The sequence below is a fragment of the Sciurus vulgaris genome (assembly GCF_902686455.1).
Source record: "Sciurus vulgaris genome assembly, chromosome: 3".
In the NCBI taxonomy this organism is placed as follows: domain Eukaryota; kingdom Metazoa; phylum Chordata; class Mammalia; order Rodentia; family Sciuridae; genus Sciurus; species Sciurus vulgaris.
In genome coordinates, this window is record NC_136463.1 from 119,412,748 (window position 1) to 119,428,266 (window position 15,519).

General features: G+C 35.0%; 1 protein-coding gene across 7 annotated transcripts in view; it reads right to left on the reverse strand.

Moving 5' to 3' along the window:
• Positions 1–15,519, reverse strand: part of SLC38A11 (solute carrier family 38 member 11) — a 170,082-nt gene that overhangs the window by 38,485 nt on the left and 116,078 nt on the right. Inside the window, exons 1-6 of one of the 7 annotated variants that reach the window (XM_079134416.1) lie at positions 14,916–15,072; positions 14,172–14,286; positions 12,291–12,365; positions 5,807–5,941; positions 4,565–4,630; positions 3,255–3,361 (exon numbers count right to left, since the gene is read on the reverse strand). In XM_079134416.1, coding sequence (XP_078990542.1) covers positions 3,255–3,361; positions 4,565–4,630; positions 5,807–5,941; positions 12,291–12,351 — 369 coding nt within the window. In that variant the 5' untranslated portion in view covers positions 12,352–12,365; positions 14,172–14,286; positions 14,916–15,072. Of the gene's footprint in view, positions 1–3,254; positions 3,362–3,537; positions 3,653–4,564; positions 4,631–5,806; positions 5,942–7,390; positions 7,436–12,290; positions 12,366–14,171; positions 14,287–14,763; positions 15,073–15,519 lie in introns of those variants that run through there. The other 6 variants (XM_079134413.1, XM_079134415.1, XM_079134414.1 and 3 more) reach the window with 6 other exon arrangements.

Below are 15,519 nucleotides of genomic sequence, written 5' to 3' on the forward strand. Positions count from 1 at the left end.
GATCTTTACCACACGCACCTCAGATAGAGCATTAATCTCCAGGATATATAAAGAACTCAAAAAACTTAACACCAAAACAATACTACTACTATTCCTACTACTACTACTAACAACTCAATCAATAAATAGTCTAAGGAACTGAATGGACACTTCACAGAAAAAGAAATACAATGTATCAACAAATATATGAAAAAAATGTTCAACATCTCAAGCACTTAGAGAAAGAAATGCAAATCAAAACTACTCTAAGAGTTCATCTTGCTCCAGTCAGAATGGATTATATATTCTTGCCTTCTTTTTCCAGTTGTAATGGAGAAAGGACTATGACTCATCCTTTTTACATGACTCAGATTAAAAATCCTAGGAATTATTAAACTCATAGTGATTAGGCTTTAATCCTGGCAGATGAGAGTCAACATACATTCAAACTATTTCAAATTAGATAGATACCCTGCTAGGTTTAATTGGAGTTTAATGCTTTTAATTCTTTTTTTTTTTTTTTTTTTTTTTTGTGGTGCTGGGGATTGAACCCAGGGCCCTCACTTTACCCACTGAGCTATTTCCCCAGCCCCCAGTTTAATGCTTTTAGAGTTGAGCAGTGGTCTCTTTCCAACCCAGATTGTGCTTACTTTGTTTTGGTTTGGTTTTATATCTGGTTTGTTTCTTTGTTCTATCCAATTAAACATAATGATTTGATTTTATCATTATTTGATTTTTATAGCTAAGACAGAATGAAAATGGTGAAAATAAATATGATGCTTCTCAACTTGTCAAGTATTAATATCATGGATCATGATGATTTATTATTGGATTTTGGGAAGTTGGTATAATAATCTATGATGTTCTTGTAATATTTACTGTTGGTGTAAGCTAAAGATCTGATTTTTATGGTAAAGAGCTCTGAATAGGAAACTCTAACCTGTTATCTGATAATGTTAAAACATTTCCTGAGGAGGAAATATTCAAATGTGCATCAATGAAATATACTTTTAGATATTTTGATCTGTTCATTTAATTTACTCTTTACTCATTTGCTTTTCTAATAAAATTAATGACAATGATCTGATTTAAAAAAAAAATACAAGCGACAATAAATGTTGATGAGGATGTGGGGAAAAAATGTACTCTCATACATTGCTGGTGGGACTAAAATTGGTGCGACCATTATGGAAAGCAATATGGAGATTCCTCAGAAAACTTGGAATGGAATCACCATGTGACCCAGTTATCCCATTCCTCGGTTTATACCCAAAGAACTTAAAATCAGCATACTACAGTGACATAGTCACATCAATGTTTATAGCAGCTCAACTCAGAATCGATAAACTATGGAACCAACCTATGTGCCTTTCAACACATGAATGGATAAAGAAAACGTTGTATATATACGCAATGGAATATTACTCAGTCTTTAAGAAGAATGAGATTATGGCATTCGCAGGTAAATGGATGGAGTTGGAAAATTTCATGCTAAGTGAAATAAGCCAATCCCAAAGAACCAAGTGCTGAATGTTTTCCCTGATATGAAGATGCCAATTCACAATAAGGGCAGGGGCGGGGTATCAGGGGAGAATTGAGGTAGTTGGATTAGACAGAGGGGAGTAAATGGGGGGGCCTTGGGGATAGGAAGAATAGCAGAATGAATCAGACATTATTACCCTCTGTGCATATATGATTACATGATGGGTGTAACTCCGAGACACCATGTACAACCAGGAGAATGAGAAATTACCTCCATTTATGTATGATGTGTCAAAATGCATTCTACTGTCATATATAACTAATTAGAACAAATTAAAAAATAATATGTAGATCACATATTGAAATAATATTTTGCATATATTGGGATAAATAAGGCATTAAATATTAAAAAGGGGGAAATGTTCAAGTATTAATAATACAATAAATATTAGTAGCTTTATTTTCATGAGGGCTTAGATTTCTGCTCCTGAATAATATTTATGTGTACACTGACCATGTGAAATGAAAAACAGTTCAATCATTCAGATAATTCACACACACACACACACACACACACACACACACACATCCCATTTTGTTACCCTTGTTAATTTCTGAATGACTGGTATGGATGGAAGATATGGTGGAGAGGATACTTTTCTCTCTTTTTTTTAATTGGTGCATTATATTTGTATACAATGGTGGGATCTGTTGTTAAATATTTATACATACACACAATATAGCAATATAATTTGGCCAATATCATTCCCCAGCAGTTCCAGAATACTCTTGAATACTGTCTCTAACCTCAATTTTACATGGAAAGAGAGAATTCATCATTTGGTACACAATAGCAAATCTCACATTGAAAATTAAAATTCAATCAATTGTTTGAAAATTCAAAATAGAATGTAAAATTATCATATAAATAGTCTTTAAAAGATTCTTCATCAGAATGTGTGGAATCATGGAGACATAGCACCAATGATATTTTGGGCAAAATACCAACATTCCTGAGAGTGAGGATTAAAAAATACAGTTAGAAAGTCTAGTCTATGCAAATGAGCTTATGTGGTGAGTAGAATAATTATGTGTTTGGTTTCCCTAGAAAGAGTTCAGTATTTATCTTTAGCAATAAGTATAAAATATTGGCCAAATTCTCAACAAGTGATGAATCAACACATTGACATTTAGATTTACTGAATGGAAAAAGGCATAAAAGACATTATAATCTACAAATAAAAATATTTTATGCTGTTGAATGATTCATCCTTACTACTAGATTAATTAGCTTTATTTTGAAAATTTTATAACACATGAACATATGAAAGTTGTGTGTATTAATGTGGTACCATGCAATGTTCAATACAACTATATATTGCATACAGTTTAAATCAGGTTGAACATAATTATCTCCTCAACATTTTTCATTTCTTTGTGGTGCTTCATTGAGTTTTGAGTTATTTAAACATGTAACATTTTTCCAATAATTTAAATTTGCTTTAAATATAGTTCTTTGTATTTCTAAATTTAAAGCAGACCACTTAGGGTATCTATCTTAAAAAAGAAACAGGAAGAACATATTTAGTTCACATTCATCAACTATTAAACCATCAGTTCCCCAAAATAAGCTAATGATTCAAGCATGATTTACTCTACCATCATCACAAATATGCTATAAGAAACTAAAAAGAATACTGTAATTAAGAGCTTTGCCAAATAGAAGCTAGATCAACAAAATAAATGTTGGTAAAAAGGTTCATTTCTACATCAATTTAAAATGTAAAACTTACCTTTCCAAGCTTTGCTATATCTCGGTATAAGGACAAAGGCAGAGTAAAGGTAACCGTGGAAAGCACAATAATGAAGTGACGACCAATAAACACATTCTCGGGATCAACTAAAATACAACAAAAATTATTTAGTGTTTGGCGATACAAGTAACACATTGGTGAAACAACTAAATAGGCAAGCAGTTAACTATAAAAAATAACTGCAATAACACAAATTACCTAAATGAAAATAATTTTAAACCTATGTAAAATAGAAATAAATTAGAAAAACAAAATAACTTACTGGTGTACCTATGCCTGAAATGATTTTATAAAATTTTATATTGATATTATTTTGATAGTCCCCTAATTGGTTTCTCTGCTCTTCAGAGCAAATAGACTCATGGTCTCTGAGTTAGTCTAATAATCATGAAATGATGAAAAGTTAAACAGGAAGTGGGATTGTGGTGCAGTATTCTGCTTGCAAATACTGTAGCAATGTTTTTGTAACCATCCCAGGTTGCAAATAACAAGAATGTTCCTCTTCTGCCTGATAGACACACTGTCTTATGTATATCCATAAAATGGAAAGACCCCCAGAAGCCAATTACTTACACAACCTCAGAACTAGACAAATATAAAACACATCCTGCCAAGGAAAAGAAGCCAGTCTCAAAAGGGACACATTGTACAATGCCATTTGCATGGCATTCTCAAGAAAAGCAAAAGACAGGGAGAGAGGGGCTGGGGAGATAGCTCAGTCGGTACAGTGCTTGCCTTGTAAGCACTAGGGCCCTGGGTTCATCCCCAGCACCACCCCCCCCCCAAAAAAAAAAAAAAAAAAAAAAAGACAGGGAGAGAAACCAAGTCAGTGGCTGCCAGGAGCTGGAGATGAGGGTGGTTTTCATTATGGCTTTGGTTATATGACTATAAACATTTGTCAAAATTCATAGAATCTACACTAAAAAAGGGTTAATTTTATTGCATTAAATTATAGCTTGATACAAATAAGGGGGAAACAGCATTTTAGAAAAGATTGAGTATAAATAGGATGTGAAAAAAAATGTTACCACAGAGAGCTGTGATATGAAGCATAAGGTATTTAAAATATCAACTATTCTAAGTATATGAAGAATAAAAATATTTTAATTGGCTAAGAAAGAACGAGGTATAAAAATAGATAAAAAATTAGGATCAACATAGGTCATGAACAACAAGTAATCCAACTCTTCCACTTTCAAATATTTTATTTGTAAGTTATAATGAATATATTAACTACATATAATCATATAAAATAAATTTAGATCTTCAAAAGTCTTATTTTTACTTACCTCCAGGAATTCTTTGAAAAACTTTGCTCAAGGTATCTCCAGCTATTATGTTATAACTTATCATAGCTAAAAATATAATTAAAATAATAGTCATTAATAAACTACCACATCTCATCTTGAATATTTTCAATATAATCAATTATTACTTTCCAAGTATTGACATAATCCTACCTTTTAAAATATATAATATAATTACTAATATGGACAACTTTAAAATAACTATTCAACAGTTTATGGTAGAATTTATATTATGAAAAACATTCCTGTTTACAAATTGATTCTCACCAGAACACATTTAAATAATGAGTTTTGAGAGTCTTTTAAGATTCGATTTATTTTGATATTAAGGTTCAGTTTCAAAAAAAAAAAAGGTTCAGTTTCAAAACCTTTTTTCAGGAACACATGTACTACTTAATATAGGAATAATAAATTTTGAGGGCAATAAAATATGCCTTTAATTGAAAATGTAAGACATTTGGGGGAAATACAATCTTGACCTTTTGTGGAAACATTTGGAACTAGTCATTCAGACAATAGCTTCTGTGATACTGATTTAAAAAATGAAGTCTCTTTGGGCTTTGGTATATATTAACATTTTATCTATTTAAGAAGTGCCAGGTTGCATTTCACTATTATCACAGAAACTTTAGACAGCATGTTTGCCTAGTACATCACTTTCACAAATCCTTAGGATTTCACGACAAAGAAAAAAAAATGTATCGAGCCTTAGAAGAAATTTGTTATGTCTCTCATTCATGTCACTTTCAATTCCAGAACATTCTACAGTTTTGCCAAATAAGAAAATCTCAACCTTAACTAGATGAAAATCACTGTTGTTTTATTTCAGAAAAACACTTAAAAAATTGACTGAAAGTGGAGGAAGGAAGGACTGAAGAGAGGGAAAAGAGGGGTGGGAGGGGTGGAGGGGAAGGGAAAAAAGATAACAGAATGAATCAAACAACATTACCCTATGTAAATTTATTATTACACAAATGGTATGCCTTGACTCCATGTACAAACAGAGAAACAACATGTATCCCATTTGTTTACAATAAAAAAAAATTTGACTGAAAGGACCAGATAATAAGGAGAATATTAGTGAAGATATGAACATTTAATTTGGAAAATATTTTAACTGCTAATTTTCTATAATGATGCTTAAATCACTATTAAAATGTTTTCATTCAGAAATAACTATGTTAATACAAGTAATTATAGTATTCATCTTTACAATCATCTTACCTATAAAAGGATACAAAAACTGTAGAACAGAGAGGAGGAGATACCCTGGAAAACCAAAGGTTTTGTTAACCAAAGACTGGTAGCTGTCTGTTCCAGAAAGGGCCCCTCCTTTTATCAGCAAAATAAGGGAAAAGTCTGTGGGAATATATAACAATTAAACAAATGTCAAAATACTTTTGATATAAAGGGTTTTTTAACTTTTCACTGAGATAATGGGAATTTTTAAAGAAAAGTTTAATGTACAGCATTATCAGGATGATACTAACTTTTTAAAAAAATAAAATGTCACCTTTCATAAACTGTCATGTTTTTAGTGATATATTTTTTATTCATACTGCATATGTACTTTATATATCCAGACAGTGACCTATATAGAAGAGGGATACAGAGTAGAGTTAAAGGGTTCCATTTGATTTTCCCAACCAACAATAGTACCACTGTTACCAGGAGGTGACTCAACTGTTCAAGCAACAAAACACAGGTACTAAAGAGTTTCATAGGTAGTCAATGTGCAAATACTGAGAATGGAAGTACTTTAGGCATTTTAGAAAAATTTTAGGAGATTCAGAGCATTTGTTTTATAACAAAGTAACTTAATTTTTTATTTATTGTGGTTAAGAATATTTTAAAAATTTACATTTTAGGAATTCCAGTTCCAACTTTAGAATTAAAGTTAAAAATATGAATATACAGAAATTACATTTAAAAGTTAATTTCTCTGTTTAACTTGATGTATTTTATTTTATTTTTTATTTTGTTTACTGAAGGACACGGCAGCCTTATTGAGTACAAAGACATGTATGAGGTGTGGTACTAGCTCCTTATTTTATTTCGTTTTATTTTTTGTGTCACTACAGATTGAAACCAGGGTGCTACATCACCAGTCCTTCTAGTTTTTAAATTTTTTTTATTTTGAGTCAGGGTCTCATCTTGCTAAACTACCCACGTTGTCCTCGAACATGCTATTCTTCTACTTCAATTTCCTTAAAAGCTACGATTACAGGCATGGACCACCAGTATGGCTTCTGGCCTGACTCTCTTTAATCTATTTCTCTTACATTTTCATCATGGTGACTTCTTTTTATCTTTTAAGTAATTTGGAAAAGTATTTGAATGCAAACAAGAAAATACAGATCACTGTGGTATGGTTTCCATCTTGATTTTCTCCCCATAAATGAGGTTTCTTTCCACAAGATCAACAGTTTCTAAGCTGATGAATGTAATTTCTTCCCCCACCCCCACAATCCACAATACCACTTGCTGTTTCTGATTTTTTTCCCCCTTCTAGATACCACTTCCCTTTCACTCATCCATCGTTGCTCAGTCTTTGTGACAGCAAAGATATCTCCTGGTTGTCCTCCTACCATTCTGGCATTTATACTGGTTTTCACCAGTCTCGCTTACTCTGCTTCAAACCCTGTATCCCTGGGATTTTTAGTCACTCTTCAAGATATCCTTCTTGACCTCATTACATCTCTGGTTTCAATTTTCATGCAGATGTTAGTAACACCTAAATTTGTGTTTCTAGTTAAGACCCTTCAAAATTCCACACTTCTACATCTAGTAACCTAGTACAACTCTTACCTTCAAGATCTCGTAGGCATCTCAATTTTAAAATGTCCAAATGCCAATCTGTGTATTTGTTCTGGAAGTTGATCCCTCATCTGTGCTCTCCAATAGGTGAAGAATATCAACAGAAACTTGAGAGACTCCTCCTAAACTTTTCAGTATTCATTGCTTTCCATATAACTTTGGTCCCCCAATCCAGTAACTATTGACTAATATCTCCTAATTGTTAATCTCTAACCTCCTTTATTATAGAGCTTTGGCTTTTATAATTTCTTTCCTGGATTGCTCCAATAATCTCTTTATAGTTCTTTCATCCACCAATCTTGTCTCCATATAATTTTGACACCCACCCTCCCCCAGATGAATCTGACCATAGTTTAAATCTAATCAGTCTTCTGCTTTAAACTCTCCAGAAATATCTGCTAGTACTTTGAATAAAAATAGAATTCTTTCAAGGGCAGAAAACCATTTTTATTTATCTGTGCAACTCTTCTTGTCTATGAAGCAAAGCAATATGCCCATCTTGAAGAGTGATATGAGGATCCTGGAGTTTAAATGTCTACCACAATGCCTGTTATGTTAGAGAGTTGTTTTAGTCAGCTTTCTCATGACTGTGACTAAAGGACCTGACCAGAACAACTGTAAAGGAGGAAAGGTTTATTTAGGGGCTCACAGTTTCAGAGGTCAGTCCATAGACAGTCAGGTCCATTCCTCGGAGCTCAAGGTGAGGCTGAACATCATAGGGGAAGAGTATGGCAAAGCAAAGTTGCTTACATGGTGATCAGGAAGTAGAGAAAGAGGTCTCCACTTGCTAGATACAAACATATGCCCACAGCCACCCCCTACTTCCCACATCCTCCAGCCACACCCTGCTACTTCAATTCCAGTCAGTTAATCCCTATGGAGTATTAATTCACGAATTGGATTAAGATTCTTACAACCCAATCTTTTCTCCTCCAAACCTTCTTGCATTGTCTCACACGTGAGTTTTTTGGGGGCATGTCACATTCAAACCACAACAAGAGGCTAAATAAATTAATGAAAAGCTGTGCTAATTTTACTTATTTTTAACAGATTTGCATACAGTGGTTGAAAAAATGTCATTTTGGGGGTTGAATATTAATGAGAACAACCACTAAACAGCAGCCAATACTTTTACAACACTTTTCTGTAAGCCAGGCCTCTTCCCAAAGCTTTACATATTAACTCATTTAATCCTCACAATCATGCTAAGTAGGTGCTATTATTATCCCAATTTGATAAATGAGAAAAATGAGGCATAGAAGATTAGGTAAATTGCCGATTTCCACATTGCTAGAAATGGAAGACTCAGGACACAGGACCTGGAAGGCTAGATCCATAATCCATGCATTTAAATTAATATCTCAACTCTGTCACCAGTAACTGCAGACCTTGCACAAACTATTGTAATCTAGTTAAGTCACAATTTATTCCTCCATAAAAGTAAGACATGAATACATACCTTGTGGGACAGAAGGACTTAATATTGTGGTTTCATTATGCTCAGTATATAGCCAGTCCTCAGGAAATGGTAATGATTATCTCTACATGTGAGCAACCTCTCCAACTTCCCCTCTTTCCACTTAGGAACATCAACCCTACATGTTAGCCAAACTGAATCACATTTCCATCTGCTTGGAGTACCCATCCATTTTCTTTACTAACTTACATTTTTCCACAAACACTCAGTGGAGATATCTCCTCCTTCCCAGAATATGCTTATCCCATTGAGACTGTGTTAACCACCATGTATTTTCACCATGTGTTATAATTATGTGTTTTCTGTATGACACACTACACTGTGAGTTTTCACAGTAGCATGGATAATATTCATCATTGCTATACTGGCTGCTGTATCAAATCCTGGCACATTGGTGATCTGTATATATTTGATAAAATTAATTCAGTATAACAGGGTTGCTAATTGTTTATCTATCATTCTGGTTTAATGTGATAAATGACCTAATGAAGAGACTTTAAACTATTATTTAAGTCTAAGGTGTCTCACAAGTAATTCTACTTCCTTTTCTGAAAACCAGGAATGACTTCACTGAAGAGTTATGTAACGCCTTGGAGGATAAAAGATAGGATTTTTCGAGTTAGAGAAGAAAAGGAATGTTAGGCAGGAGAACTACCATCAGGAGGGCAGTGTAAAAAGGTATTCTATGTGTGGAGAATGAGATAGTTCAGAATAACTAAAAGAGAAGGTCTGCATGTGATAGTGTCCATGACAGGTCATTAAGCAATTGGAGATGAGAGTAAAAATACAAACAGTGACCAAATCATGAAGGAATCTGATTGCAATGATTTTTGTTGTTTTTTTTATCATTAGAGTTACGGAGTGTTTTCAATGGGGCAGTAGCAGATATGAGGCTGTTTTAGAAGATAACTCTTGCAATAATAAGCAGGACTCATCAAAAAGTAGAGAGATGCTAGAGGCAGGAAAAACTGAACAGTTATTTATTGTCCAAGGAAGAGAACCAATGAGGATTTCAGTCAGTGGGAGGAAGAAACCAATTTCACAGATACTGAGAAGGTTTGGGGAAAAACTGTATGTTTGAGATGAGAATGTTGAGAGTTTTATAAAAGTTCGATATTGTTTAAAGTTAATAGTTTTAAAGAATTAAGTCAACTATATATAAATGCTTTTGTCTGCTTGTAAAATACAGGCTATAAATATATTCCTTTAAAAGTTTAAGGTATCAAATATCAACCATAATATTTTATCTCCCTTTAAATATATTATAGGCACATTTAAAAATAAGCCATAATGAATTAATGCTATTTAACAGGTGAGTTTTCTTTTAAACTATTGTGTATGGATGAATAATTATATCCTATGTGTAGATTTTGCTCTTAAAAGCAAAAGAAACAAAGTGAATCATATCCTATAAATTATTTGGCTTTTGTGTAGTAATCCTTTTTCAAAAATTTTTCAAGTATTTGAATCATGCAAGTACATGAACAAGTTCATAATTTCCATTGACTTTGCAATAGGTGATTTTGCAAAGGACAGCTCACAGTCATTGTTATGGGTTTACATGTATCATCATTTGAAAAAGTCACTTACATTATCATTTATTCTTGTACATTATGATCTGGCTTTAGTAAACTGTTCATTCTCCTTAGGTCCTGAATTCTCAGGTGATATATAATGCTTGATTTTTTTCTATCTACTGGCTGACTATGTGTGTAAATGTTTATAGTGTACTTAAGCTATTCTATGCCTGGCTGGAAATTAATTGTTTGTCAGTGCAGATTGACTGGGAAACAGGAAATTAAAAAGAAATCCCTCGAATGAGATTTTCTAGTGTGATATGTGCTTTGATAAATGCAATCCATTATTTCCCTATATACATGCATGATTACACTACCAGTGTGACTCTGCACCATGAACAGCAAGAGGAATGAGAAGTTGTGCTCCATTTGTGTACAATGTGTCAAAATATATTTCACTGTCATGTATAACTAATTAGAACAAATTTAAAAATAAATAAATAAATGCAATCCAAAATTTTAATACCAGCAACTCTTACCGTGCTGCCAGGTGAGGGGTCTTAAGCTACAAACTAAGAGTTATAGAACTGGAAGCAGTTTAGGTGTTGGGGTGGGGGTGGGGAGAAGAAGGCAGGGAGGAAAGGGGTCCAATGTCTCTGCATCTTTGAATTAGATATGTATTATATGCTTTACTGTTTCTTTCTCAGTCCAAGGAAAAATAGCAGTATTATGGGCTGGCCTTGGGAGTCTGAGATTTTATGAAGGATGGCTTCTTGGGTCAGGGCTTCCAGATGCAGAGCTGAGTGAAGCAAGTGCTCCAGGAGGAGTGGAGTGGAAGGTCAGGGTAGAGAAGACAGGTCTGCAAGGATGTACCTCTGGTCGAGACCAGCTGCACCCCAGCTGAGGTGCTGGAACTCCAGAACTTCTACCTTGCCACATACAGGTCTTTGCAAAAGCAAAGAGGGGAGGCTGAGCTGGTTTTGGATTTCTATGAGTCAGCCCCTGGCTGAAAGCTGTGGGAAAGTACTGGGGGTGGGGGTGGAGGTCATAACCTCACAGGAAGGTGACTCTCTTAAGGCCAGGCCGACTCTGTGAAGAAGGGCATAGTGAGGTGTTTTGCCCTAGCTAGTACAAGGGTACTAGGTCACCACTCAAAGTGGTCACCCCAGCAGTGAGTCCCACAGGTGGTGTTATTTACAACAGCCGCCTTTTTTCTCAATGATCCTAAGGTGGAGGAAAGATGCTGTGTTTGTCATATGGTGACTGGTTGGATGACAGGCTGGGATGAAGACAACAGGAAGAGGAGATGATTATGAGTGATAAAGTCTGCATTTAGATGAGGAGTGGCAAAATGAGGGTGCGAATGAACAGGAGAGGGGAGCAGAAGAGAAGGGATTCAGAAGCACCTTATTGCTGCATTTAAAGGCAGTGGTAAGCAGGGAGCACAGGAGGCGGGTAGTGGGGGACTGTGGAGGTGTGAACTCTGCTGGCTGAACTCTGGGCTTCCAGTTATACCTGCACAAACACAGCTGACAGGGCTCTCATTCAAAGCACCTGCCCACAAGTCCCACTGCCTGCACTTTGAGAGCATCGTCCTTTCTTAGCCTTAACCAACCTTCAAAATGACTTTCCCATCTACCACTTTCTGCATAAAGTGATGGAGGCACATGAATAGGATTTAGGTTTGGAAATATATAATGTTCTTTTACTTTTTCTAATCTGTTTAAAGGATTAAGATGAAAAGTAAATCTCCTCAGACATAATGCTTAAATTCTTTAGGATCCTTTGATGCACATTTTAATTATAAAGGAAATTCAATTGCAGGGTATATTTGTGTGTGTAAAGAAGTCATTGCACAATTTAAGTTGCAGCAATAAGCAATTATATAGCATTTTACCTGTAATATATGAAACCCAGAATAAAAGCAATATTCCCAAAGGAAACCCAGCTTGCTTCATTGAATAAGGCAATCCTGGAAAAACACAAATGCCCCAACCCTCATATTAATAAGACATGTAGAAATACAGAATTTCCCCTAATTCCTATATATAATTGGTAAATTCCTATATTTGTAACATAGGGAGGAAGACGAGAATGCAAAAATATTTTTCATGAAGCTAAAAGTGGTATATGAAATTATTTCTCATTTTTTGGAGGAAGTAGACTATTTAGATTATGAAAAACCAAATATTCAAAATAATCATAATTTAATTAATTCCATCCAGACGTTTTATTTTCTAAAAAATAAAATTTTAAAAAGGCACTTTTAAATGTTGCTGGCATGGATCAACTTAAAGCATTCACATCAGGAATTAATTTCAGAATTCTGCCCGCAGAACTGCCCATACCTGCATGGTACATGGAGGTAGAGTTTTAAATAGAACTTAGCTCCTACTTTCTTCTGCTTCATCTCAGATACCTCCAAATCATGTATCATTTTAAGTAACTGTCCATATATGGATTAAAGTAAAATCAAGAAGGATATCAACTTGTGAAAAAGTAAAAAAAGCAACTCAAACCATATAGGCATATAATTTAAATCACGTTTATTTTGAATATTTAGTTAAAACTTTGTGATAAAAAGTTGTATTTTCAATGAGTATTGCAGTTTGCAAGATTTTATTTTCCCTTGCCCTTTTTGAAATGGGATGTTTTCAAACAATGAAAAAATAATAAACACTGAAAAATCACAACTTTTATTGCTATAATGCAAAGCACTTTTTCCATAATTTTTTCCTTGCTTGGAAAACATTGGGAAAATACGAACTGTTTATTTATTTTAATTGATTATTTGGCTCCTCTACTAAAAACAACTAACAAACTGTGTAATTGACTAAATGATATTTAAATGAATACATCATAAGTTTGCACTTTAAAATTTAATATGGTACAGATAGGTAAGGAAATATTGTATGAATTTAATTTTCATATTTTCACATTAAACTTTTGTACCTGTAATATTTAAGAATATCTGGAGGTTTTGTAATCCTACAAGGTCATATTAAGGTGATTTGAGTAATGGTTGACACTTCAGGAATAAGAAAGAAGTGAATTTGATAATATTATCAATTGATCAAGCAGCCTATTAAGGGAAAAAAAAAAAAAAAAAAAAAAAAGCCCAGGCTTGGTGACACATGCCTATAATTCCAGGCGAGTCAGGAAGATGGCAAGTTCAAGGCCAGCCTCAGCAACTTAGCAAGGTCTTAAAGCAACTTTGTGAGACACTCTCTCAAAAAAAAAAAAAAAAAAAAAAAAAAAAAAGAAAGAAAGAAAGAAAAAGAGGGCTGGGGGTATAGCTCAGTTGGTTGAGTGCCTCTCAAGCACAAGGCCCTGGGTTCAAATCCCCAGCACCGCAAAAACAAACAAACAAAAAAAAAAAAAAAAAGAAAGAAAGAAAAAGAGAAAAAATATTAAAAGGGTTGGGCTAGGCTGTCTATGTAGCTCAGTGGTAAAGGGCCCTGGGGTTCAACCAACAGTACCTAGAACAAATAAACAAAAAAATTCAGCCTCTTCCCCTGTGTAACACCACCATGTTTGTGGAGGATGCAATCAACTGTGGAAAGAGAATGAATCTCAACTCCATCCTCTGGATAAAATAGTTGGAAGCATATTGTTACAATGGGGAAAAATATTTTTTATGGAAGAAAATTACTAATTTCCTTATTTAAGAATTTTTTTTTTACAATGATCAATGAACACTAACAGCATATTGAGTCTTAGATTTGATCTTTTTAACTTAAAACCAAAAACAAAGCCAAACAGAACACAGAACACTTACCTATTATACCAGATCCTATAATCGAGTTGACAACATTAAAAACAGCAGCAGACTGACAAGATTTCCTTTTATGCTCGTGTTCAGAAACAAGGGTTTCTCTGTCATCTAGATCTCTCTATTTCAATAGATAAAATGGTGATTAACCAAGTATTTACTAGCTCGAAAAGTTGTAAAATATCAGACAAGTATCCAGTGCAAGATTCTACCATACTAGTAGTAATAAGTAATATGATTAGCTAAAATAAAATAATTATGAGGATAATAACGTATAACGTTTAACAGTAATTCAACAGATCTTTGCAAAAACTCCATCCTCAAGTGTCAGTTTGCAAGCTGTCCCAACAGATCCTTGCAAATCCGGAGTACAAGATCTGTGGGGAGCCAGCAATGAGATTTTGTGAAATAAAGAGGTTATTGAAAAATGTTTTCCAAGGAAGAAAGGCAGATTAAGTCAGATTAAGGAGAACATTTTTCTCCCGCAGAATTTTTCGCGGTGCTAAACTAAGACCCCAGATGAATGTAGCTAACCTGTGGCAGCGTGACTGAAACCAGAGGACCTGGCTTCAGAGACTGCCCCAGTTGCCGATTTTACCTGCAGCGGGATGACCGCATGCTGCCCCTGGTACCCCATTGCGTGGTGATCCTGAGCTAGTGGAAGGTTCTGGGGTCGGGCACTCGGCTCTCGCCTGCCCAGGATCCCCCGCCACCTTGCACACACGGGAGGTACCCAGGCAGCCGGAAGACCTGGAGGGAGCCGGTTCCGCTGGTTGCCCAGACTCCACCCAATGCGGTATTCTAGACCCAAACTCTCTAGGTCCTCACTGTCCCCGGCGGTTTCTCAGGGGAGTTTATCCAGACACAAGCACTCTCCTTCTGATAGCGGGATGCCGCAGAAGTTTCTGACCCGGGCAGCTCTCTCCCCACCCTCTCCCCGCTCCCCTCCCACAGGGACGACTGAGAGCAACTCTTAACGAAGCTGCAGGGTCCAACTTGTTCCACTCATTGCTACCCAGATGAAGAGTCATGATCTGATGCCCAGCTAAGGGCGCAGTGGCATTGCTGCTCCAGAGCATCTTTCCTGTCAGCACTTGCTTCCCTTACAGATGAAAATGAAAATTTAGGATTTTAATATTAAATGGAAATTGGAGGACTTATTAAAACACACACACACACACACACACACACACACACACACACACACACATACAAACCTGAAAACTTTCCTAGAACTTTTAGCAAACTTGATTATTGTGCATGTTTTGATTAAATGATTCCTGGTAACTTTTCGGAAAAGGAGACTTCAAGAAAGTAAAGGAAGATGGATTGTTACTGGATTCAGGTAAGAATA